Consider the following 27535-nt stretch of genomic DNA (forward strand, 5'->3'; position numbering starts at 1 on the left):
AATTAATTACCGCTAATTAATTGACAAGGGGCAATGAAAAATTTTTTTTTTGATAGACCACACAACTGCCAAGCACGTACAGTTGGTTGCATTTGTGTAAAGCACTCCGTTTTTTTTCTAGCCCCTGGCCCTCTTTCGGTGGGACACCCTGTATAGAGGAATGCCAGCATATATAAAGGATAACATGGTACATAAAATTACTGTATGTGGTTACACAAAAACTGCTGCAAAGTCTGGAAAAGAAGAAAAGATGTAGAAAATGTCACAAAGCCACTTTAAGAGATGGCTATTGGACATCTTCAGACATGCAAGAAGATGCAGAGCATGTTGGTTCATCTGAAACATGATGGAACAACACAAGGAGGACAAGGACCTAGTCAGCGTCTGTCCTTGTTATGTTCCTAGTCCTCTTCGTGTTGCTCCACCACCTTCAGATGGTTCGCTCAGGTCTTCCATACCTGTTTTCCCATGTTGTGCGGAATGTCAGACAAAGAGTCCCCCGCGGGAAGCCCCTTCCTGACACCGCTTGTTCCCCTATTCCTTGGCATGGCCCGCATCTGGCTCTTGAACTCCGTGATGTCCCGATCGTTTGGAGGGACTGGGACATTGTAGAATTCTCCCTCCTCGGCAGTGAGCAGCTTGAACCATCCCTCCGCGGGCTGCTTCAAAATTTCAGAGATGCCAAACGAGAGAGACCCCATGAAGTCATTTCGTGATGTCCGGTCCCAGTCCCACATCTCGATCAGTAGCCGCCGGTCCTTGTCTTCTGGTTTCAGGTCACTGCGTGTGCGCGAGCAAACAAACTAAACGTGTCAGTTCACATTCAATAAAGGTGTCTAAACAGGAAAGTGTAACTTGATGAAAACATTCGTGGCTCGTTAATATGGACACTTTCGTTCCCGACCAAAATCATCATCCATGATCGTCAGGTTTATGTCGCAAGGCTAATTTGCTACCAGTCGAACAACATTTCAAGCTACAGCACCTTAAATATTTGTTTCACTTGATGACAAGAACCCTGCTTTCTTCGTGTTTGATCCCGGATTGTCACATTTCTAGACAGAAGCATAATAGACATTTAAAGGACATCGTAGCTCGTACGGATGACCTTAAGTACCTAGTCGTTTTATCCAAAAACAATACGTGAATGGAACAGCCTTCCGGTCGCCATTGTGAACCAAGTTGATATGTATCATTTTGTTGAAACTTTGAAACCTGTTTCGCAGTCCAGCCATTAAACACAGCCCTAACAGTATGCTAAATAAGTAAATGAAATAAATAAAGGTCCATATTATCGAATACCAAGGAAATAACAAAACCAATAATAAAGGTTTATTGAAAAAAAAAAAAACGGAATTAGTGCCTGCTTGCAGGTATACTTGGTTGCACATCGATTTAAGCTTAGCAAAATGCCGGCAACACGTAAAGCTTGCTGTTAATCACCGTACTGTCCTCAAGGAATTGAAGAGCCCTTTGTGGTCCCGCTTGAGCCATAGCAGATGTGACCATTGGCTCGGCGTTGCACAAGTCGTCGAGGCCAGAGCCTGACAACCTGCCTTGACTAATGTACCAACTCTGTTCGCGTAAGCTGACAAGCGACTGCGCTATGTTTAACTAAAGGCACAACTCTTTGCACGAGGGTCAATCGCCCGTTGACATGTTCGGACAGTAATGATGTCATAGAGGATTTTCCAGGTCCTGCATTCCCACAAATAACCGCTTTTCCTCTTATAGTTCTTGTGGATGGCTCTGAAGGAGAGGTCATGGCTCCCTTTGTGCAACGGAACGTCCTACTTTAGAAAGTTCTCCCGTAGAATGTGGGGAGAGGCTTGCCCTCTGTACTGGTACCGTACATAATAACGAGACGAACATATATGGACTGCATATGGTTTGTACCTTGCTGGACCTTTGTACCTTGCATTGTCCGAAAAACGTGTTTCCATATTAACGAGACGAAAATGCATTGAAAAAGTTTGGTCCTCATAAAAACCGTCCATAATTCGAGTTGTCCGTATTAACGGGGTCCATATTAACGAGGCACGACTGTATACGGCTGAGCTTTGTTCCCTGATTTTGGAATAGTATGCATTTACTGCACTGATCTGCCTTCTCGAGCAAACCTGCAGTGAGCACTCGGCAGAACGAAATCACTTTTTCTGAATTAGGCTCGGTTTCACCAACGCTGATTAACTTTGAACCGAGATCAGGGGTTCCTAAAACTCTCAGTTAACACTCAATTCTTTTTTTACGAAGGTCAGTTGGCGACTTGATGAATGTCTCAGTGACAATAACTCCCTTTAATGAGGCAGAGTTAAGCTTTAAGTTCAAGGTAAGGGACCATTGATCTCGGTTCTAATGTTCAAATGTTAATCAGCATTGATGAAACTGGGCCCTAGTGTTTTATTCAATATAGCGAACGTCGATTTAACGAAATCCTCTAATGTATTATTTCCATTGCACGTAGACTTCCCCATCGAGGCCAATGCATTACTGCGCTCGTTGTTCTATCTAACGAAGCCCATGGGCTTCATTCGTTCATTGCAGCATTGCAAGTGCCGTACGCCCCCCCCCCCCCCCCCCCCCCCCCCCCTCGTAACACTTTTGTGTCTTCGTTTTTGGCGTGTGCTGTCGAAATTCGCGAGATGATTCAAAAGGCCCAGCACGTGCTTTCCACCCGCGAGTCCCGCGCTCGTAAAGCAGGCTTCTCCTAAAGCACACAGGCATTAGGTGAAGCCGACTTGCGGAATGGTGACGTGCAATGTTGCCAGAAGCTGTCCCCTCCACGTTTTCTGGTCGCTGTTTTCGTCACACAATTTCGCGGTTTATTGTTGCGAGGGAGGTAAAAAGGTCAAAACAGAAATAAGGTTTCATGTCTATTGTATGTTGAATGTCTGAGGTGCGTTGATCAGACCAACGAAATTCTACCAATAAACAAGATTGCTAGTATTTTAAGACATTTTCTCTTTGAAACATCCGTTTTAACGAAGTCACCTTTACAACGATTTTCCGCGGTCTCCTGAAGTTCGTTATAAATGAGTTTGACTGTAGTATCGCAAGTACAGCAATGATGTTTGTACTCAATAAAACTTGCTTTGAAAATTGAAGAGCCTTTCGTATTTTTTTACGCCAGTCTTATGACAAAAGGCCGTAGCCTAGAATGGGCTTGGCGGATCTGCACTTGGGCCATGCTTTCTCGGCAGGCTCGATTTAACGAATTGCTCTATTTAATGAACTAGAATGTGGCCATTTTCAATTTCGTTACAAAGAGGCTCAACTGTATCACGCTGTCTCAGCTGAAATGCATCCGCTTCAAATCGGATTATTCAAAATGTTGTGCGAGGTGACTTCACATATAGTACGCAAGGCAAACCGGTGGATGCCCATGCAGACAGCAACCTAGACTCGCCCTGAAGTTGACGATGCACTGTCGCTGAAAAATGCCAGCGCATCCAACGTGCGAACGCTAAGACGCTGTAACAAGTTCAAGTGCAGCAATGGGTGGCTTGAATGATTTAAGAAGGGCCATGTCGTGCCATCCAAGGTCCCAACAAAACCCCCTAAGTCTTTTTACAAAATAGAAATGGTTGCCAAGGTGCTCATCCAAGGTTTGCGTGCTTAGTATATTATTGTATACTTGTTTGAAGGCCCCCATGAATATTCTGTGTATTTTCGTAGCTGTTCTAAATTTTTTGTATGGCAGTTCCACTTATACAGAATTGTTTTCCTGGTCCTGTTGACTTTGTTATAACGAGGGTCTACTGCACGTTGACAAGGTTGTACCAAGCTTCAACGCAATTATGAACGTTTCATTGCGTTGTCAGTCGTGATGTCTTCTGAGGGGAGAGTATAATGTGACCTTAGTAAAGAATGTGTTAAACTATAACAACAGTTCTATTTCAGTTGGTTTCCTGCAGAGCCACGCACTGCAGTAGAGATTGGCAACATACGAACAGGACTTGGAACAGAGCAACTCTCATCAACAAGTTGGGGAAGACAGACCGGCTTCGCTACCACTGAAATTCCATTTTTGCAAACAGCAGCATTTCCATTTTTTTTTTTTTTCATAATCACCATTTAAAAAATATGTTCTTTTTCAAGAGGACCTTTCACAGGACCAATTTTCTTTATTCCATCCAGTCAATTTGTTCATACAATTTGCTTCTTGTAACAATTTTTTTTTTTTCCCTTTCTCTGTGAAGTGCCCTTTTCTGAGACGTGGCACTACCTGCAGACTGTCCCTTTTGCACTCCCAACCAGAGGGCACTGTGCACAAGCTAATTGTGGGGTGCCAGAATACTAGCTCCCTCTGTACAGGGGTGAAGACAACCACGTCGTCTGCTACAACATCTGCCCTCTTGAAGCCACACGCAGCCCACACTAGCTGACAAGGCTGTAGCTATACACTTCGCTAATCACTATACTTTCAAATGAAGCAAATATATAGCAGGGGATGTTTGGAGCAGTCGGTGAAAGTGGAACACAGCATCCAGGCATGGTGACTGAGGGCTTCAAAATGGCGGCTTGGTGGTGTTCGCTTCTGCGAAGGGTGACCCTGCTCTACACAGAGGAAGCTAGCATTCAGAGGAAGCTACCAGGCATAAGCAGCACTCAGGCAGGTGCCTGCACCTGCACTGTTCCCATCCACACTTCCACCACACAGACAGTAACAAGATCGGTTAAACGTGGGTATGTTACCTGCTCTCAGCTAAAGTCATCACTGACCACGCACCCATTGCACCATGCTATCAACTCATATTTCCTCAAACACACACATGCAGAAAGACAACTAGGCGTGGAGGAACTGTACTTACAAGGACAACGTTTCCATCCACTCTGGATTAAGGCATGCTTTGATAGTTTTTGTCTTGCGTTTCACCGAATCGCCAATGTCAGGGATCAGTTTCAGTTTGACGTACGGGTCCGATAATCCATTAGGGTCCATGGGGATGAGGTTGCGTGCCTGTCGCACTGGAAGGCATTTGCCAAATCAGTACAAGCTCAATAAATGCTTAAAGGTGTAAACTTACTCGAGACTTTAACTGAACATCTGTGTCTCATGGACACTATACTGAGGTTCAAACATTGGAGCACTACAACCTGTACGTATCAGATGGTAAGATTTCCACATTGCACAAAACGACATCACCATAAATTATAAAATATGCACACAAGTTCTGTGTACAGAAACGATATCTCTGCTGTAAAACAAAGTTGCACGGAAAAGCTATGGAGGACATTATTACAACTGTCTTAATGAGTCGTATATTCTAACGTGTAATGTAGTTGGAAGGAAATGGCGCTACTATTATGTGAACGATGCTCCTGTCTTGGTGAAGAGAGGAAGTTAATTTAGAGCTAATTAACATTCACCAGTGACAGGCCTTCATCCGTATCTCCATTGTCTGCAGGCAGAGCATTAATCTTTCCGTGCACACTCGGCCCCTTTGTTCTTGGCAAAACATCTGTCGCATTTCTCAGTTTCCTGCGTTGGCATTGTTTTCAGGCAATCCCTTAGCAGGGAGAAAGACATTCTGCGCGCTCCTTCCGACTGCGTACAACGACCGCAATATTTCATCCGCTACACGTTCGCAAACACTCGGAACAATGTGCCGGCATCCTCAACTAAATAGTAGTGCATTTCTCTCAAGATCGCACTCAGTCCTTAAAGGGACCATGAAGAGATTCCCGAAAAATCTGAGTTCTCCGTGGAGAACAGCTCAAAAGAAGGACTTTTGTCTGGAATTTTCAGATTTTTGCCATATTGCAATCGCAGTTCACAACTTTCGTTGATACAAATGGCTCTCCTGTCAAAAGTGTGTACAGTCAAACTCCTTTACAACAAAACTCAGGGGACAGCAAAAAAAATTTGCAGTAAAGGTATTTTCGTTAAAAAGGTGTTCGCTATAAAGGAGTTTGACTGTATTCAGTCTCAAAAGGTGCTAGTGGTTGTGCTCATCACGAAGTCTGACAGAACGTGAACAATGTTACTCATAAGCCAGCTACATTACTCATAAGACGTAAAATGCGGTGTGTCATCAGGGCTCAGTGCAAACAATCTAATACAGCCTTGCGAGCACAATATAGAATGCGAGTAGGTCAGCCGTCTCCGCAGCTCCCCATTTTCCCTCTTTCTCCTATTGTCTGTGGAGCGACTGCATTGTCCATTTCCCAAATAAGGGGGCAACATTTCAAAGTTGAAGCGCATGTGGTTTCTTCTGTGGACCCATGCCGGTCTACCAATGCCCCCTTATTGATGCCTTTGTGATTGAACAGACACCTAGTCACATGGTTCCTCCAATTTTTCCCCTTTCCCCTGAGCAGAGACAAACCGTGTACAACACATATCAATATTTAAAAAGGACAGGGAATTCTATGCAAATGAAACCAACCAAACGTTTTTAGCAGGCATGTATTTTAGTCACCAGTATTTTTTGTTGTTGTGTCTAATTAATCAATTAATAAGATAAGAAAAATGGGCCAACTTTTAAAATGCTGGTTTAAGGGCCAAGGAGTAAACTGGAAGGTTGCAGGACAAAAAAATTTGACAACGTGCCCGCATTCTGCAATTCTACAACTTTTCAACTGATGCCTCTGCCCTCAAACTAATGTTTGAAAAGCTAGCTATTTAATCCTAATTACACTGTGGCTAATTATTTGTTGTACCTAATTAATTAGGTGCAATCAAAATACTAGGGTACACAACTGCTAAAAGTCAGTTGGTCTCATTCACGTAGAGCGTTCAGTCTTTTTGCTAGAATGTTAGTTGGGTTACTCCGTATCTGTGTAATCCACTTCAATTCAATTTTAATTTTTATGGTGCCTTATGAACAACCGCAGTACTACAGTACTGAAGTCACATAAATACTCCAAATTATATTAGTATGTACTGTTGGGGACACGGTTGTCTGAAATCGCCTGTAAGTAGTTCTGCTGCCTATACTACCTTTGTTGCACTGAAAGTGCTCAGCCAATATTGTATTTGAAGGTGGACCATATGCTGTACGTGTTTATTACTCAAAAGAAATAGTCTTGTAGCACCTGGGGATTTGAAATGGGATAAACCACGGGGTGCTCATTTCAGAACACGGTCTCCCCAACAGCACATACATTGTTCAGATTTTTAAAATTCGTCTTTCAGCAGACACAGAGGAAGGCACTAAAAATCAGACAGACAATTAAAGAAAATGTAATATAAACAATATATACATATAAGAATAAGATAATTGATCAGTTGCAGCTTTACGTTGCGGGACAACTATGATCTTGAGCAGTGGTCAGTCTGTAGGTAACCGAAGTACAACTAGTGGTACAGGGTACAAAGTGCAGAAATGAGGAAAGGTGGAGAGTACCTTCACAAACCAGCTTGTTGTTAATCGCAGATACCTTGAGGTGGATGCGTCCGCGGCGTTCCGTGTGGTCACACCCACACAAGTTCGGTACACTCTCCTGACACCGCTTGTGTACATTCATGTCGCACGCTGCATACAAATATAGCAAAGTGAAAATCAGGGGGGAAAAAATTAAGCGCCGCTCTGCATTGAAGAGGTCTGATATGTTTTGCACTTGTGTACTCCCTGAGTCGCAACACACTCCTTTTTTTAAGTGTGTAGATGCACTTTATAGCTGAATTACACAAGTAAGCAAGCATGTTTCTCAGGCAAGCGTTTTCGTTTTTTTATTATTTTTTACATCGTATTTTCTGATAGGTTACGTCCAGGCGATGCCGTAAATGAGTAAGGCAATCGTCTTCTGCGGTTGGTATTACGTTCTGCGGAAGAAATGGAAGTTGGGGAAGAACAGGGCTATAAATACGCGGAAAAAGATAAAGAAGCGTGGCCAGCAAGCAGCCGTAATGGTGAAAGGGAGATGCAGTGGTCAGCGCTCATCCGTACGTTGTGCCCGTGTGTTCGACGTGCATCATGCCAGTACACGCTCACGATAGAAAAGCACAGAATTTACTTTGGTAACTTTTACCTTAGTTGTTTTCTTTTACGTTAAATTAATTAATTTGATTTAATTTGTTTATTTATCCCTACACTGAACCATAATACAAACATGAGATTTCTTAAGCGTCACCCAGATAAACAACTCGAAAGATGTTACTTCTACGTCAAAAAGCTGAACACAACAAGCAGCTGTTAGATGTTGCAAATTAGGTTGTCACAAGTTGTTTTATTTATCCCTATACTGAACCATAATGCAAACATGAAATTTCTTAGGTGTCACCAAGATAAACAATCCGAAAGATGTTACTTCTACGTCAAAAAGCTGAACGCAACAAGCAGCTGTTAGATGTTGCAAGTGATATTGTCACGTCAATAACAAGTAGAGCTTACAAATTCTTGCAGCTGTACAAACATTGTCCCTGATAAGTAGATGATTCATTGTACATGCCTTTGCATTTGTATCCTTGATGAATCAGACCGTACAGGAGAGATCCGCAATGGTCGCAGAACGTCGGGCTTGTGTAGGTCTGGATGACGAAGTGGTGCTTTGTTCTGGCATCCTATTGATGTAACATTAATCAATAAATTATTGCTCAAATCTGAATCAAGTTTTGACAGGGAACAAAAAGTGTCACGTACGTCCGAGTCGACCCCTTTGTCCCTCCCCGGACACTTGAATGTCACAAATTCGTGACATCGTTTGTGGACCACGAAGCTGCATACTGCATGGAGAAGAGAAAGCTGAACATCAGAGTCAGCTCGTCAGATGTCAGAGCATGCAGATTACGTATCAATGAATTAATTAATTTTATTTATTTGAATATAGTTATCACATAGTACGGTGCTGGACAAAAGTTTACGGATCACGCACCAGCGGATTCTTTCCTCAGAGTGACACGTTAGCAGCGAATGGGTCTGTACGGACTTCCAAACAGGTTACTGGGTTACCCAGGCACATGTCTGTTATGTGTGTACCATCCCATTTGCTGCTAGCATGTCACTCTCAGGAAGGAATGTGCTAGTGCATGTTCTATAAACTTTTGTCTAGCACTGTACATTGTAGTTTTTCTAGTGAAGCTTATTGGTTACATGTTGCTAACAGGTTCACAAAAAAATTACCTGGACCTTGACTTATATACCAATTCTATCCCTCATTCATCTGGCAGTTATGCACTATAACATTCCTACATGCGCAACGGTCACATATTTAATGCTCCCGTTTACAAAGCACATGTCCGTAAGTTTCCACGAAGACTTGCATGGAACTTTACGCCAGAAAGCAATATTTCAATCATCATGCTCACGACCTTCAGAGTCTCCATTGTCTCGATTAGAACAAACAATCGTGTGTGTCAGACGCTTTGCAGGGAAAGAAAATACAACATGATATTAGCTGTCTGGATCTTCTCTCAAACAGCAAACACATGCTTATCTTGTAATGAACTAAAGAAGTAGCCTCAATATCGACCTCAAATATGCGCAAGGATGGGCAGAGCATTTATCAACCACATTGAAGATGGCGAAAAAGATGCCACTTGTCGCGATTGGGTATTTTATCGCCCTGTAATCATCATTAGAATCCTTAATGCCCCTCGCTCAGCCGAAGAAACGTGACTGCCACACATTAAGGAAAAGAGCACCTCGGACACGCTATTATTAGCACGTTCGAGTCTTTGACAAAAAAAGATCGCCTCCAGGGATCAATAAAATAAGAAGCACGTGTGCCTCCGTTATTAGAAAAATTGATTAATTCTCACACATCCCTGTCACATGGTACGCTTGATGGAAGATCAGAAAGAAAGAAAAATAAAAGCTGAAAATGAGCTGAAAAGAGCAAAAAGTGAGATCCAAGAAGAAAAAAAAGTTTTTTTTTGCACTTATGTACTTTTATCCAATGAATTCAAGGTGTGAATGAGCACACTTTCTTGATGAATGATGACTGATCACTTCCCATTCGTACCTCTGCATGCCACCTTTTGCAAAAGAATATTGCTATGGAGAAAAGTACAGCGGGGAAGTTCATTGTTTGCTCTTTCAATGCACCTTTTGTTCACAGTGCCGAAGAAATATGCCATTTCATTCTAGGGCTTTTGGTGCAGGGTAGAAGACTAAAAGCAGGAAAGGTATGGAGCGTTCGCTAGTCTTCCAAGGGGACTTTACATATCTTGTTCACATTACGTGCACATGCATCTACAAAAAGGTGCATGGATAAAGTCACCAGTTACAGAACTGAGAACTGGGCCAGGGCAGAACTGGAAAAACAGTGGTTGCCTCAACAGCAACTTTGGTACCAAAATTTTGAATGTCACTAGAAAGAAAACACCTTTCATCATGTTCATACCTGGTAAGTGCCTGTCAACCTGGCACATGATCAACATGTGGAAAGTATCTGCCTGGCACTTCCAGAGTACAGGAAGTCCACTAGCTAATCCATTTTGTGGTTATTACGTAAGGTCTTTTGAATGGCCATAAGGCAAAGTATTGTCGAAGTATCGTTACATTTTATGTATTGAAAGTCGTCCTAGAAGGAGGATAGCGTGCAAATGGTGACTGAACAAGGGCACCACTCAAAAGACAGCACCCAAGTAGCACATCTTGGCCCAATATTGGCAATCTTGGTCCAATACTGGTCCAATACTGGTCCAATACTGGTCCAATACTGGCCCAACATTGTTTCAATCTTGGTCCAATATTGGGCCGAGATGTTGTGCTGCTTGGGCAGTTACTGAAAAGTGAGAAAGTGCCAGTGATGGGACACTGCACCACTCTCATTTCCCACATTCAGATGTCTCGACAAAGGTATGTATGTACTTCAGTTCCACAACCACACCTATGCTATGCATCTATAGTGGTCAGAGGATTTCGAGGGCAACGTACAAAGCACAAAGTTCTAACATAATGTACGTATGAGGTGCTAACAACAGGGGCCCTGCATATTCCACATGACAATGTGATACGGCATGTTGTAGCAGCATTCGAAGCATCTCGTGAAACACGTTCGTCCTGCAAATAAAGTGGTGTATGCATGGGCTAGGTTGTGGAAAACAAGTGATAGTTCTACAGGTTCCACTGTAATGAAGACTTATGTGGATACAGTCAACCCTCGATTTAAGAACACCCTTCGTTTCTCGAAAAATCGTTCATAAATCGAGGGATTCATAAATCGTGGTGCAAGGTGCGTTGAAGAGAAATGGGCTGAAACACGACAGGAAATGCAGTACATTACATTCATTTTTTTTAAAATACTCCGTAATTGAACCTCTGTATGCAATAAGGGGATAAGTCCAAAAATCACAAACCGAGAAAAGGGGCCCGATCTGATTGTCCGTCCCATTGACACACATGCATTTCCCGTTTCTCACCATGCTGTAGCAGGCCAGCAAATCACAATAAGGTCCTAAATTTTCATTCACAGGTGCATACTGGTATGTATATGTCATCGCAGCAAAAATAGTAAAAAGGGGATAAGTTGACTTATCCCCTTATTGCATACAGAGGTTCAATTGTGCTCTGCTCCATACATTCGGCTGTATTTATCCAGTTCAAAAGAGACGACAGAAGTCTGGCACTTGACTCGTCCGCCTGGTCCTCTAATTACCGTATCGCACTATGCACGTGATTCCACGCTGAGCGAGCTGTCACAGCTTCGGAACATAATTGCTCGTTATCTTCACTACCACTATGATCACCCTCGGCACCATCATTTGACAACTGCACTAAAGCACCATCCTCAAGCGGCTCACATTTGTGTGCAAAGTCAGCGCAGGAAATGCACTCCTCCATTCTCATTCTCTAATTCTTGTAACTGTGGGACACAGCACGGGTGCTTGACGTTCATTCTTTGCTCATCTTTATTGAGTCGATTCCAGTACTTTCCCGTGCGTCAACCTTTGGACGGCTCTGCCGCCCTGTTCATAAATCGTGGTCAGAACACATGCGTTTTTGTGGTTCGTTCCCTGAAAATCTGTTCACAGTTCAGATATCGAGGGTTCATAACCCGAGGGAGAAATACATGGAAAAAGTTTGGTTCCTTGTGACACCCTTTATAAAACGAGGGTTGACTCTATACCTATAACGACTACGCCATGTGGACCCCTTCCCAGCACCGTATTTGGAGGCTAGCGGTGGCGCTACTCATCGGCCCGGTTATTGCTTCCTCAACTTCTACAATACTTCGTATTTCAGCTTACCTTAGTATTTTTGTACAAGTGGTGGGTGTCCCACGGAAGATGTTTCGTTCTAAAGATGATTATCATCATCATTCTACGCGTTTTCATAGCAGCTGTTGCTGTCGTCTGCTACGGTAGTTGTACGTCCGCTTCTGCGCGTCCAAAATTCAAATTTCCATTGTCCAATCGCAGATCTCGCGGGCCGATGAGTAGCGACCCTAGCGGATCGTGCAGACGGGCTCCTCATAGGGGTTGAAGATTATGAGATGGTCGCTATAATCTAGTAGGTCGTGCTCTATACATATCAGCAATGAAACCGTAATATGATACTTCCTGTCAAGAGTTGTCACTAGAAATTATTCAAAAGTGGTTTGGTGAAGTCTTGTTCACACTATGTTTACAGTGCCCTGTATAAGCAGGAGTGTGGACTTCGCCATGCAGGTTGCAAGTGCTAGCGTTTATCATAGTTTTCTGTTTGACCAAAGGGAACGTCTACAAAGAGAGGATTTTTGCCCCTTTTATCATGTGGTGTCACAAAATTTGAAAGTAACGTTTGACGAGCATGATGTGCAGCTTTCGTTCAGAAATCGTCAGTTGTACTGGATAATCCCATTTTCTAAAGCTGACTCTGGCTGTGGAGCAAATCACACATGCTTAAATTTCATACCCTGTGTCAGAAACATTTTTCTTTTCTTGCAGTTCTGCATATACTGGTCAGACATCAGTGCTTGAATCAACTGTTACTTCAGGACGAAAACACCCCGGAGTCTAATTTACCTTCCACCCCCTCAGCGATTGTAAAACTTGCCAGCCGCACTGGTAATAAAAGTGAGTCAGCTATTACTGGGGAACTGGCAACTCAAATTTATTTTAAGAGATTGGTTGGCCATCAACAATTCCAGGCCACTGTATCTGTACTCACCCCCTCATGTCTGACCTTCCTTTTTCTTGTGGTTCTTTCAAACCCTGTTTCTCCTCATTTGTACCTCACTGCAAATATGCCCAAATATGTCCAAATATGCCCAAACAGCGCTGCAAATATGCCTGTTGCATTTGCATAAATAAATAATTTGACTACTTGAGTTGGTTATATTTAGGCTTCCGACTTTTCGGATTTATCCGATAAACTCCGATAAACTCCCTCCGACGTGTTTTGCAAAAAATCGGATTTATCCGATGAACTCCGATTTTTCCAACGCCCACGTGGCGGCGTTAAGGTTTTTCCTGTTTCCTTCTTCCATGCCTACTTTTTGACTTCAAACTGATCTACAACAAAAAAAATGGGTCACAAGTGGTAGTAGCCTCCTACAGGGTCGCTGGACGCATGAATGGCCCAAAAGGAGGGTAGTACACACATTTGTCCTATGTCTATGTCTTGCCTATGTCTTGTCCTATGTCTGTTCTATGCATCCTGGACCTTATATAGTGACTCCATTTGACAGCGGGTACTGGGCTATCTTGGAACAGGACAGTTCTGTGTTCGTCGCAGCTGCTAATCATTTTGAGTCTGGGCACCGTTCACAATTTGTGCAAATACGTTTGTTTGTACTTCAATAGCTCTGGGTATTGAAACATCCGTGCACTATATCGTGCGCTCTCAGTTACTTTTGCACTTCTTTCCTTTCATTGTCTCTGCGATGACTGCTCCGAAATACTCAGAAATCGGCGCCGTTCATTTTTCAGACTTTTTAATCCTCCGAGAAACTCCAAATTTCGGAAAAGTTGAAAACTCTGATAAACACCCTCCGAATGTTTCAAAATGAAAACTCCGAAAACTCGGAACCCTAGTTATATTGTACTACCCGTTGTATCGCATTCTGTTTGTGACATACACTCAGGTTCACGATATTGTTAATTTCTAACAATATACACAATATTGCCAGTCATAGTTCTCGCTCTGTAACTCGCATTCTAGTTCTCCTAAACTGAAGTCTGCACACTTCGTCTCCATCATCTCCGCATGTGCGATAAGTGGCGTACATGTTTCTATGCTTTGTATTTCTCCTAGGACAAGCATTTGTTGCTATGGCAATATACCGTACCCTTTGCATGCCATAGCTCTATCAACGGTCAGTCTATTGTCGAGTCATATCGCTGAATAGAAGCAAAAGAAGAAGAAGCAGACTGAACAAAGCAGCAAAAATGGCACAGCCTTACAATCTAAAGGTCAACGTGCATCACTGATTCATGTATTAGCTACACACACACTTTTTGTTCTAGTAACATAAAAACACTGGTTAACAAGGCAGTTTGGTTCTTGTTACATACAGATGGTAGTAACGAGACTTATTTTTGCTTTTATTGTGCTGTTCTTTGATTAAATCAACTGCTGCTTGATCTAGTGGTTTGAATAATTGACTCTGGGCATTGGGGGCTCATGTGTTTGTGTCGTCCATGTTTGGCTAATTTCCCATTGTTTTTCTGTTCTTTGATGTAGCTTTTTTTATTTTTTGTGCTAATGTGTTGCCAATTGTAATTGTAAAAAAATGTCTGATTTTTTTTTCTCTTCTCTTCTGATCTGTCCATTCCGATCAGAAAAGAATGCATTCATGTGTGTACTGGAACAGCATTTTCATTCAAAGTATGTATTCTCTTGTAAAACGTGCTTGCATGTACACTACAGTACCCCACAACTGGAGTGCAATAGTGGTCCTCTAGTGCAGAAATATGAAGCTACATTTTAAAATAATGCCGGTGCATTTGCATACGAATCTATGACCTACACATACAGAAGAGCTACTTGCTAACTTTGAAGGAATTTTTTTTTTCCATGCTGGTGAAACATACTGGCAAATACGAGAAATTTAAGTTGAAGTTAAGAAATCTATTATCTGCGGAAATGACAATGAGCCATGTAACTCTAAGTAATGTAAACCTACTACGTAAATAAGTAAAACTAGTAACGAATGTTAGAAAAATACATACTAACTGTATTAATCGGAAGGACATCATGGCTATAAGCATGATTGATAAAACTCAGAAAAGTTAAAAACGCTACCATATCACACATAAAAGTAAGTACCAGTACGCTCGTCATGCAATAGAATATTGAGCTTGGAAAAGAAATAAAAACAGAATTATATTCCGACGGCAAGCGTCAATATTTGCCTGGAAGAATACTGCAGTAGAAAATAGCCTTCACATAGGCTAGACCTACACAAATCAATACTGGTTGAGAGCAATGGCAGGAGTGGGAAAGAGATGGAGGGGAGGGGGGAGAACCAAATTACTTTTGCTTTTTGACATAGAAGAATGGCATGAATGTAAATAGGCTCCTTTGAGGCGGTCCCGATATCAGATAGTAGCTGAATACTACGTCTAGCTCAGCAGGAATGGAGAGCACGAAAATAGAGGTAGAATATTCTCGAGCAAGCGGGCAAAGCTGGTCGTCCACAGATTTTCTGAATGGCAAGATTATTTACGCTTCAATTAGCACACCTTGTCAGCAACATTGTGCACCCAACGAATTGTCTGGAAAGTAATGTAAGAAGGTTCGCTGTGTTTGGAAACGTAAACAACTACGAAATCATTCATTTCCGTGAGACCCAAATTTTCCAGAATTTTGCCAATTGAAAAAACTTGCAAATTTTTAGGGCACAGGAAAATTTCTAACAAGATTTCGCACTTCGAAACAGTGGTGAAATAGGAAACTTGATCTTCACAATTGGTTGTACAGGTTACTGGTAGGCATAGCAGCTTTACAGCAAAAACAAGCAATCGTTTTCATTCCATCAATTTCATGAACATCATCGAGAATTTCACCATTTTCTGTTTATCAATTTCATTATTTTTATTTCAGCAACTGCATCATCAAGAATTTTATCATTTTCATTTCAGCACCTTCAATTTAACCATCCAGAATTTGAAAATTTAGGGCCCACTATAATGTTCCCTGTGCTCGATTTGCAAAAAGTTCGGGGTGCCAAATTAAGAGGTCTTAGAGTATTATTAAAAAAAAAAAAAAATTCTGCAACTTTTTTTAAAAACTTGGTACAGTATAAGAGACTAACAATAGCATACAGAAGAATCTCTTTGTAGTGAAGTTGGTCAGTCCACTAAAAAGCTTCCCTGTATCAGTAGCTCATGGTTGGGTTGGGGTTGAAAAATATGGGACCGCAGGTTTACTTCACTACATCCATATCTTCTTTTTTCGTTCTGTGTTAGCGTCATGAAGCAACTGTGGCTTTGAGTGGCGTACAGATGTGGACAGATAGAAGGAGGGCAGCAGAAAGGAGTGGGGTCAGTATGCGTTCTGGGCAGTCTTCAGGGGAAACCGTGCTGACGTTTGTCTGGAAAGTCTTTGGGAAAACCAAGGAAAAACCCTCAGACAGCACAGTCTGTGGTAGGATTCAACCCCCCCCAGTCTTCATCATGACCTTGGCTACCACCAATGTGCGGGACGCCACAAGCCGCTCGACCATGCTGCTAGTCCATATCCTCACATGTGCAAGTTCACTACAAAGAGGTTGTACTGTACTTCCAAAAACTTGGAACGACTTTGTGATGCTTTGTAATTGCACACAAACTTTACTCAATTTTTCTTTTATTTATTTATTTACTTCTTTTCAGACAATGACTTCCAACCAGCCCCATCAGTCAACAAGTTCCATATCACGCGACCTCCCTTCATGGCAAAGAGGGAGTCGGAGTACAGACTCATCAGTGATGGACGCTAGCCAGCCGTACAAGTGGCCCAACAAACTTTTCACTTTCAGCTATAATACTTATCTTTGTTGTGAATTTCCTGCCCCAGTGCTCTACCCAGAATATGTAGCAGAACATTAGCTCTTTCTTCAGTCAAATATAAAGTTATTGGGCCCTTCAAAGTGAAATTATTTTGCGAGCTGATGCTACACCGGAGTGTTGCTATCCCATTCAGAGAAAGTGGGCATTTCACGGTCATTACATTGATGCATCGAGACATTTATAAAAATAATAAAAAGCATACATAATGTAAAATGATCTCGTTCAAAATGTAGAAGTTCTACAGGGTGGGATACGTTATCACCAATTTTTCTCAGCTTTTTAGATGGGTAGTTGAACTATATAATGAGACATTATTGTTAATGAACATATATTGTTAAAAGAATATTTATGCCATGGTCGGATGTTGAAATATTCCAATTAAAAAAATCTGCAGTTGGTAAAGACAGAAATTGTGTGTTATACCATAGTAGGTTCATCAATTTTAAAATGATAACCACAGTGTTTTTACAGGACTCACTCATTTACATCATATCCTACACAGTGGCAGCCATGACTGTTTTAGTTAATCACCAGAGCTGTGAAGTTACTCAGAATATAGGTAATTGAGTTACAGATACAGTTACAGACTCAAAGGAATTTAGTTACAGAAAAAGTTACCAAATCCAATTACTCACAAAATGTGATTTTAAAAATAATATTGTTCTTATCAGAAGTTTACAATTTATACAATGAACTATATGATACAAATATTTATGTGGACAAGGAAAGTAATCATAACATAAATGTTAAATTGGTCAGTGCACAGCACAAGACGTGGTACGCATCATTAGTGGTGGATACAAAACCACCACAACACCAATTCATGGAAAGATGCGATAAAAATCTAGACGATTGATTGGGGGGTGATGAGTGTCCACACAAACAGTCAATACCCTGTTTGAGTGTGTCGTGCTTCAAATGAAAGTTAAAACACTTGTGCAAGACCAACAGCTATAAGAAAAAAAAAGAGGCAGTACTGCTACGAAAATTTACAATGGAACCGTGAAGCTGCACTTCTTTATTTCAGAGGATATAAGAAACTGGCTATCATCATTTGCATATACAACATTTTCAGATCACAAGATATTGTGCATTCCCCATACGAAGCAACCTACAGTGGTTGAGCACTACGAACGGCTAAGCTATCGGAGCGCTCCCTCTTGCCTTTGAGCTGCTGAGGCAGACTGACTTGTGATCTAATCTGGAAACTCATATTACAAGATAGTAATAGCATTAAACAGAAGAGGCCCATCAGCAAAACCATCCTCTCTCTCGAGCCTCTTCCTCATTCAACTTCATTCAGCAACTTTCATTTATTTCGTTATTTTACTTCCATCAGAGCTAATTCCGACACAACATTAAAGTCACCAGTCCATTACCTTGAGCAAATTGGCTGTATAGACTCAATCTCACATTCATTAAATGGAGATCTTCAGAAGCGAAAGCCCCACTTTCATTGCTGCCCGAGGGGAATCTCAAAATGTCTTATTTAATTGCATTCTAAACTGGATTCCATCAAAGCGAGGATGTTCTAGCACATATCGCCCACTTTGTCAAGCACTTGCAATCGCTCAAAGCAGTGAATTTATACTATAGTTGCACATTTGTGCAATAATGTTGTTAGAGCGGATAGCTTAAATGATTTGTTCACTTATGGTTATTTTATTTTATTGCACTAATTATGGTATTTTATTTATTTATGTACTCTCCCACTTTTGGAGGAATCATGTTGATGATGCAGGGACTTGTCTCTCGATCACACCAAGGAAAGCCCTATGCCGATGCAATCTCGGGTTGGGAAGTTATTGCACACTGATATTCTGGTAAAGTGAGAGCGCACACCTTTGCATGAGAAGCTGCGAGAGGTACCTGTCCCCATGGTAACTGTCTGCTCCCCAAAGGAAAGTTTCCGGTTTGGCATCACGCTCCGTCTACCAATCTTTCTAAAACCACTTTTCTTCTCTTCTTTTTTTTTTTACGGTTATTACAATATCAGAATGCTCTGGAGACCAGTGTAGCTTTTGTGCTTTATTTCTATGAACAACAATATTACGGACAGTCAGTAAATGCATGCAGTTAGAGATGGCTTTTCAACCCCTTTCGTAAGTATTGTAGCAGAAAGCAAGAAAATAAAATTGTGTGCCTGTCAAGTGAGATTGGAAAAGAACAGCATTACAACCTTCTTTCTATGTGACTGGCCTTTTTCCGATCTTTGGTCGTCATGCTATTTTAGGACGCAAGGATCAGACAGTAATCCCTCGCTTCCAACGTGCGAGGATGGCTTATCTGAGTACATGCAGTGACGTGGACGAAAACAATCCTCTCCCTCTGGACTTCGTTTATTAATGCTGTTCTAATTCCCTTCACAATGTGGGAAGTATACCCAAGATGTTCTGGAAAAATAAATAAATAAGCAAATACAATAGAGATTTAAAAAAAAAAACACTTCCTCAAAGTATGTAATATTTCCTCTGAAATACCAGCATAGTGAACACTTCAACTATGGGACAATGAAGCTACGGTACCATATGGGATTATGAACCATGGAACTGTGGGACTATGAACTATGGAACTAAGGGGCTATTAACTATGGAACAAGGGGCTATTAACTATGGAACAAGGGGTTATTAACTATGGAACAAGGGGTTATTAACTATGGAACAAGGGGCTAGTAATTATGGAACCATGAACCATTTAACCATGAACTGTTGAACTGTGGCACTACGAATTCCTATGAATGCCTGTAGGCCTATTAACAATAGAGCCATGGAACTATAGAATGAAACAATTTAACCAGGAACTGTAGAACCAGGAGGAACAGAACCAGCTGCAACAGAACCAGGAACTAGAACTAGAAGTTACAGTTCCCCTACAAAGAAATGGGGGAAAGCAACAGAAATTGGTTCTGTTAGAGCGTAGTTATTTGTTCCAAATTTGTTCCAAAAAAGTGCTACTGTGCAAATAACGTAGTACAGGACATGAGAGACAATTGGGGCTAGATTAAAACTGAAGTTGGGTAAAGTAAAACTGAACCATACACAACAAAGCACCTTGCCCTCGCTGTCTAAAACATCCTGTACTTCGTTACTTTCACAGCACCATTTCAAACAAAGAACTATCTCAAAGGAATATCAATTAGCCCCTCACCAAGCTTTTTAAATTACAGTACCACTGAACTCCTTCCTGTCATTCACACCACCAGGGCCGGATTGCTTCCTGCTCAAAAACATCAGGGGGTGCACACCAAATGTGAGCATTTCCAGTAAACCATTGATGTCCCAGGGACGTCAATGGAGTATTGAAAAACTGATATTTGTATATCCCTGGGACTTTCTCATAGAGGCAAGGGATGACAATGGGGCATCTGGGGGTCTACCCCAAAACAGATGTCCTATGAACATCCATGGGATGTCAGTGGTAGGATTTGGGACATAAATAGGACATTACTAAACAATGCACATTTTTCCTTCAAATTGAATTCAAACTGCAGTACTCCCAATTCCAAGCATACAATTACTAGCATACCCCTGTCACTAATCTACTCTTTTTTTTGTATGAAGCAGACAACGTCAGCTCAATAACATGTACTCCAATAAGTACTTTTTTCTTTTCTTCCCTGCTGCGAGACAAACCACGAAAGACATGGCCTTCTTCGGGGCCTGTGGCAATTAGCCTGAACACAGAAGTTTTGTATTATTTGTTTCCTGATTAATGAAGTGCCTCGGGTGATTGCCGAAATAAAGAGGGGCCATTAATGGCACACTGAGGGAGTGACACCTGTAACAAACGCTGTCTCATTAGTACGCCAGTGTCCCGCAAACACTTGGCACGGCCTCAACGGCTTGTCTTTCTGCCTATGGTAGTAGAATCTGGGTCAAACTTACTTTGGCACTGGTATCCTTGCTTTCCGAAGCCCCTGTAAAAGGAAAGAGGGAGATGCTGAGTCAAGGGAAAAAGCTATATTCGCTACCACTGGAGAGAGCAGTATTGTGCACGATGCTGTCGCATGAAAATGCTATCATCTTCAAGAAGTAAAACCACCAGTTACCTGTGTTTACCAAACACAACCGACAACCCCCCAACTGTTAGAGGTGGACAAATTCCCTCACGATTTTTGCCTTCACCTCAATTTTTGCCAGTGGAGGCTTCTCCTGAAGCTTTACGAAGGTGAGGAGAATTCATAGGAAAAAGACAGAGTGAGGTGAGGATGTCCTCACCATCGAGAGGATGCCCACTGGCACTTTTTCTCACACACATCGAGAAGACGAGTAACTGCCAATAACAACAAGCTGCTTCTCACTGCTTCAATTTTCTATCAAAGACCGGCGGATGGGCCAATAGTACACTACGCTCGACCACATTGCCTCTACAAATACTTTCATGCTTTGATTTTTATTGTTTTATTCGCCTTGCTCTTTTAATGCTTTTCATTGCATGACGGTTCGCAATGGCAACATTGGAACCGCCGCGTACACCACATGCTTGCTTTTCGCCTTTGTTTATTTGTTCGCTGTGCGTTCTCTCCTTAGTCAGGGATTTGTTGCTCCGTGTGGCAGCACTGTCAGAAATGAATCTTCTGGTTGGAAAGCGCGGGATACATGAAATAAAAAGTAGTGCAAGCACCATGGTGTTCCCGGGTAGGGGGGCAAGTGAGGCTATGACCAACCTGGAGCATTAACACCACCTGTGGAAATTGTGCCACTTTACCTGCGGGCTGTCACGATTTTTTTCGCAAATGTCGTCATCTAACCATCTGAAGTTTATTCAATGGATCCTGTGCTTATCAGAAATTGGTTGATTGATTTATCGTCATTCTCTCGAACATGAAGGGAATTGATGTTCCGAGGCTGGAAAACACAGTTCCAGGGTTCCAAAGTTCGAGTCCTACAGCTGGCTAATCGTTTCAGTGACTTCCTTCTTTCATCATTTTTTTCGTCATTCTCTTGTCTAGCGTCTGTTGGTCGCATGGTTTGTCGGTTTGCCCCATCCCCACCCATGGACAAAATCCTGGAAACATTCATAGGCAATATAGTATATTTTTGCTGCTGCATTTGTGTGCATTCAGTCAACTGAGATTCTAAGGGCTATAACTGCATTATCTCTAAGAAATAATGCAGGAAAACTGAAACAATGATAACGTCCCATTTTTATCTATATAAAGCACACAAAAGCGAGGCTAGTGCAGTCAGCAATAGGTGCGCGATGCAAGATGGACATACTGCACACTGGTGTGAACAGTTCGCTGTCGCAATTACTTCCTGAACAAGAGATATCTTAGTAGTTTACTGTTTTATACCAGCAAGAATCTAGTATAGAACCAGATTAAATTGCAGTTTCTTTCACTCATCAATCACCAATGACGCGCAAGGAACGAATTCGGAAGCTTCTGTTTTGATGTCGAGGGAACCGCATATCTCATTCAGTGAAGATAAATTTTTGCATTGTAGTGACACACATGAATTTAGCTTCACAAGTAACTGGAAGAAGTAGAACTGATTCCGATGGCATATAGGTGTGACAAGCAGCACATTAGCCTGGAACAGGGCTACCATGATGAGATTTGTCTAGAAAACACACCGAACACTGAATAAAGCTGCATCGTTGAAACTCACTCTGGATATGTCAGACATTTATTGTAGCAGACGAGAAGATTGATAAAGTTTTCTAAGACCTAACAGGTAGCAACCTTGATATTAGGACACACATTTGCCGAGTGTTCATCATATAAACTCTATCGTGTGTCCAGACGGAACCAGAAATTATGAGGACAACTTATGCACACCTGTGCTGAACATGGAGTAATGCTAACTTATTGTCCCCTGATGCAATACGAGGCAGCCTTGCACAAATCGTAATATATGCCCGACGTATAGTATCTGTGCCTTTGGACAGCCCATTATATCTTGTAGCACGCTACTGTTGGAAGCTGTTATGCACAGTGAATGAGGCATGCCATGATGAATGCAAGACGAGGTTTTCAGCTAGTTTGTGACAAACTGGTCACGTTTTGCTCGGCTAATTGTTTCATTCATAGGACCCATGGAATAGCTAGAGCTTTCAAGGTGTATCAACAACACCCAATAAGAACTTCCCTACAAATTCTATCCCTATTTACAATAATCGCCAGCCCATATGCTCTATTGCATGTACATATGATGACATGACAAATTAAGGGTGATAATGAAATGCAAAACATACCATACGGCATATTGTGCCACTCAATCGCAGTAATTGCAATTTTTGTATTTCAATTTTGCTGCATTTTGTGGGGCTTTCCCTCATGGCCTAAAACGAAAGGAACACAGAGCAGTTCCCTGAGGCGTTCTACGGTGTCGTAATCAATACCCACACCCTTAATTTCAAAAATTAGCTAATCATCCTACCTAATTACTTAATTGGGAACAATAAAAAAGCACCAGAGATTAAGATATGTTATAGCTCACAACATTGAGTTGGTTGGTATCATTGGCATGCAGCACTCAGGCATGTCACTTGGGTCACCCTCTCTATATTAATGAGGCCTTGTCGTCCCGTTTCGACACTGCATATAACTTCCAGATCCACAACAAAATGGCGACTCAATCATCTTCTCTTTTTTCTTAACAAATGCAGTTGTTGGAGAAAATTTGTAAGGTGCACAGAATAGAGGACAACCAAACCTCATCCTGTTTCATAGAACGGTATTATAGAGGACTAAAGGGAATAAGGGGGTTACTGGCAATGACTTTGTTTGAGGCAGCACATTCGAGCAGATATTTTCATCGTCCCACCCAGCCGCTATAGTGCTTTGTTGCGAGTATGACGGAAACGTGATCAAACTGACAGGGCCGGTCGCGCTTCGGTGAGCAGGAACAATCCCAGATTTCATCGATATCTACTCATCCATTATCATCCCACGATGCTTTTGACATTCACTTGCTCTTCGTCTGTGCAACGGGAATGTGACCCGACATTGAAGAGTTACAGCAAAACCTATCTGGGCGAGCATCAGCAGTGGGTGTGACATGCCGTCATTCAAGGTTATTCGTTAGCCTTTGTGCCCTAATAAAAATTTAGTTCAGGCCCGGTTTCACTGAGCAAATTTTAGGTTGATTAATTCCAATGGTCGAATGAACGCAACAAAAGGACGCGTATTCTAATGAAACATGAAACTTGGAGATGTTTTCTTTTTATTCTGTTGCTTTCAGAAGCTTCTACAGCTTTCAGAGCCAAACTAGCCACCAAAAGTGAACTAAAAAAAATCTATACTAAATGTAATTCTTAGTTAAAACAACAGGCTTTTCAAATAATGCCGTTACACATAAACAAATTAATAATGGATGTACTACAAACTTGCAAAAATTTTTCACACCAGTGTGCAGTCTACAACGTGGATTCGTTATAAGTCAAGCTTAGTCTGGACATAATCGTGTCAGGCAGAAGCAGGTTGGTTTCATACAATTATCATATCAAGCATATCAAATCATCAACAATACTTGTAACAATTTTGACTAAAACTTGGGACCAGTTAATCTTCAAATCAGTTTGTCTTTTTCTTTTTAATCAGCGTTCACATACATGCATATTTATTTTAACACACAACAGATGCACAGAGAGTGTGACAGAAACTCTACTTGTTTTCAAGACACAGATGCATCACTGTGAACATGCTCCAACACAAGTCCCAGTCACAGGCAGTCATCCCCTAGAATACACGCGTGTCAACCTTGGCCTGTAACAGCAACTGCCAATCAAAGCAATCTCTGAGTGGGCTGACACACACACACACAAAAAAAAAGAAAAAGAAAAAAGAAAACATTCAACTGCCAGAGACGACGATCTAATGTAGCCCAAACATCTGCCAGCTTATAGCTGGCCGTAGAACACATATAGAGGTCCTAACAGAGTTGTCGCAACAGGAAAAAATGAATCTAAAATGCTCCCTGTAGTCAAGGACATCCTGTTTTAAGGGGCAGTATATCACGCAGAATAGATTGGTGTGTGTCCGAGCACATGGGTTAAAGTGAAGAATACGATAAGGAGCATTTTAACGTTCCGATTCCGATTCAATGATTCAGTCGTGAGTGAGCTGCCTTGTATAGTTTCCATGTCTCTGTCCTTGTGTGTTGCTGCTCTTCTAACTAAGATGGACCTACCCCGATTGGGTACCCTTATAAGCAGACCGCGGAATTATATGCACTAAAGACCCACTAAATATGCGTGCAATCATGCAGCAAAAAATGCAAAAACATGCAACTAAACATGCAGCAACAAACGGCGAAACATGCATAAAACAGGCAGCTAAAGTGGCAAAGCAACCATTAAACATGCAGCAAATGTGGCAAAAAGTGCAGAAATATGCAATTTGCACATAGTTTATTTTCATGCGTGCTGTACAGAACTTCAGGGTATCAACAATGACCAGAAGAACGAATGTTACACCACCATCAACTACTCGTAGTTCTGATGACGGTAGACCACGATATACTGCTCCACATCTGGTCGCACCAGTGTGACCTACATTTCCAATTTTTTTCTGTCTATTTCTACTCTATTCCTTTCTATACTGCTCCAAGTTTTCGGGGCTGAAACTTTGACATCTCAATGAAAGCATAAGCTTGTATGCTGAAAGGCTCCTCTCAACAACTTTGCTTTGGAGACCAAGGAGATAAATGCTGGAGTTCTCTTGTACCTAATCCCATGGGGATTCACCTGGCAATATGAATAGGAATCGTTTTCTGACGAAGGGGTCAGGCTATTGACAAGCAAGGCCAAGCGTGGGACCAGCCTGTTGTACCAGATGACCAGATGCGCGAATTCCACAAAAAAATAAAGAAATAGAGGGGGTTAAGTTCCACTGAGCTGAAAATCTGGACATGTCGGGGAATTGTGCTGGATACGGCTCCACGAGGAAGAAAAGTATTTTGAGTACTGAGTAGCAAGTACTGGAAAAGCTATTTTAAATACTTTCAAAATACTTGTCACAAAAAGTATTGAGTAGAGTAGCAAAATACCGGAAAAAGTATTTAAAATACTGTACTTTGAGTACGTACTCAAGATACGTACAAGTCTGAGTCGACTCCAATGCTGGTTTTGCATGCGTCTGTAGCGAACACAGCCTTCCGCGCGTCTTCACGTGCCCGGCGTCCGAGCAGGTCGCGCCAGGCCGACCGAAGCGCGCCGTTGAACAACAGATTTATGCACAAACATGCAGTATTCTTACAAACATGCACTAACGTGCGAAACATGCATTTTCATGCATTTTAAAACCTTCACTAATGCATTCATATGGCCTCAAAACATGCAAATATATTGCGTTCAAAGCTCTGCATGCCCCGGAAAGAAACATGCAAATCCGCAGTCTGCCTATAATGGACAACTACGGTTACTCATCGGGCTGCTTTCATTCTTTTTTTTTTCATCACTCATCTTTTTTTTTCCAGGGAATAGCAAGCCAACTCGTGTATGGCTAACTTTGCTTTTCATTATTCATTACTCATCCAAATAAACATGTCACCCTCCCTCAAGGAAATTGGATGAGAACAGTTTTCTTTCACAGAGCAGGGTTTAAACGTGACGTATAATTGGTTGACCTTTCAGACACTACATCTTTAATTGAAGAAATTAGGGGTGCAAAGATTACTAGAATGTGATAAAATGTGAACCTCTTTCTCACTAAAGAAAACTTGTGGGAACAATAAAAAACTGTGCAGGTGATACTGAGTCCATGTCGTTTAATTGTGCAGGCTTTTCCCTAGTGCCAGGGAATTGTTGTCTCTCTTTGCTATGTCCTCGGTCATTCATTAAGAACCATGACTGCGAATCTTTCTGTGGTGTTAAATATGCCAGTGTTGTACATAAAGGATGACCATATATGGTATTTGACTTGTAGGAAATTGCATGGTCATTTTGATGCTTTATTGTGCTACATATGCTCGTCAAGTAGGTTAAGCACACAGAAAAGATTTCTCTAACAGTCCCTAACCTTTCTTCTTTTTAGTCAACCAAACCCTGTCTAGTTTTCTTTTTTGTTGTTGTTGCTCTAATGTCGTGTTTAACCTAAGAATGGCATTGCAGGGGCCTCTTATTTACTGTACGTATATTTAACCACTACAACAGAACACAGTGTCTGAAACGTTCAATGTGTAATTTCTTTAGGTCATCCTTACGACAAACAAACGTTATTTTCCCAGTTTAATGTGACAACCATACATATAAACGTCTCCTTCAGTACCTGATGTGCCATATTAGTTCGCACACCACCATAAAAATGTGCACGGTTTGTTTCTGCATCTGATATTCGGCATCTAAAATCACAGTGTGTTGAAAACAGCCTTGACAGAATTTGCACACTTCCCGTAAAACTCTGATCTACCGATTTCTCCATTGACAACACTTACAAATAGTCGCTTCGCACCTGCGACGTTCAATAAACAAATGAAACGGGCTGCACGCGCGAGCAAGCTTTTTTTTTTAATTGCCTCTCTTGCTGCAAGCTGCAGCAGGTGTCAAAACATGCATCACCTCCTCCGTGTGTATCAAACCTATCCTTATCAATTACCTTCCTTTCAACACAACGCGGGATGAGATAAGCGATCGTGTCAAAAGATAAGGAAAGCGCGCACAAAATCGACGTCATTCAGTGCCACCAATCAGAGCGCGTTATTTGAGCGCAACTGCACGCGATGAACAGGA

At 41.7% G+C, this 27535-nt stretch overlaps 1 protein-coding gene across 2 annotated transcripts in view; it reads right to left on the bottom strand.

The window, feature by feature from the left end:
• Nucleotides 1-27535, bottom strand: part of LOC135391717 (protein kinase C, brain isozyme-like) — a 56003-nt gene that overhangs the window by 27495 nt on the left and 973 nt on the right. For both annotated transcript variants that reach the window (XM_064622122.1, XM_064622121.1), the window contains exons 2-7: nucleotides 20746-20777; nucleotides 8586-8668; nucleotides 8395-8506; nucleotides 7350-7478; nucleotides 4812-4968; nucleotides 459-780 (exon numbers count right to left, since the gene is read on the bottom strand). In XM_064622122.1, the coding sequence (XP_064478192.1) occupies nucleotides 459-780; nucleotides 4812-4968; nucleotides 7350-7478; nucleotides 8395-8506; nucleotides 8586-8668; nucleotides 20746-20777 (835 nt within the window). The remainder of the gene's footprint in view (nucleotides 1-458; nucleotides 781-4811; nucleotides 4969-7349; nucleotides 7479-8394; nucleotides 8507-8585; nucleotides 8669-20745; nucleotides 20778-27535) is intronic.

Source organism: Ornithodoros turicata, chromosome 4, assembly GCF_037126465.1.
Source record: "Ornithodoros turicata isolate Travis chromosome 4, ASM3712646v1, whole genome shotgun sequence".
In the NCBI taxonomy this organism is placed as follows: domain Eukaryota; kingdom Metazoa; phylum Arthropoda; class Arachnida; order Ixodida; family Argasidae; genus Ornithodoros; species Ornithodoros turicata.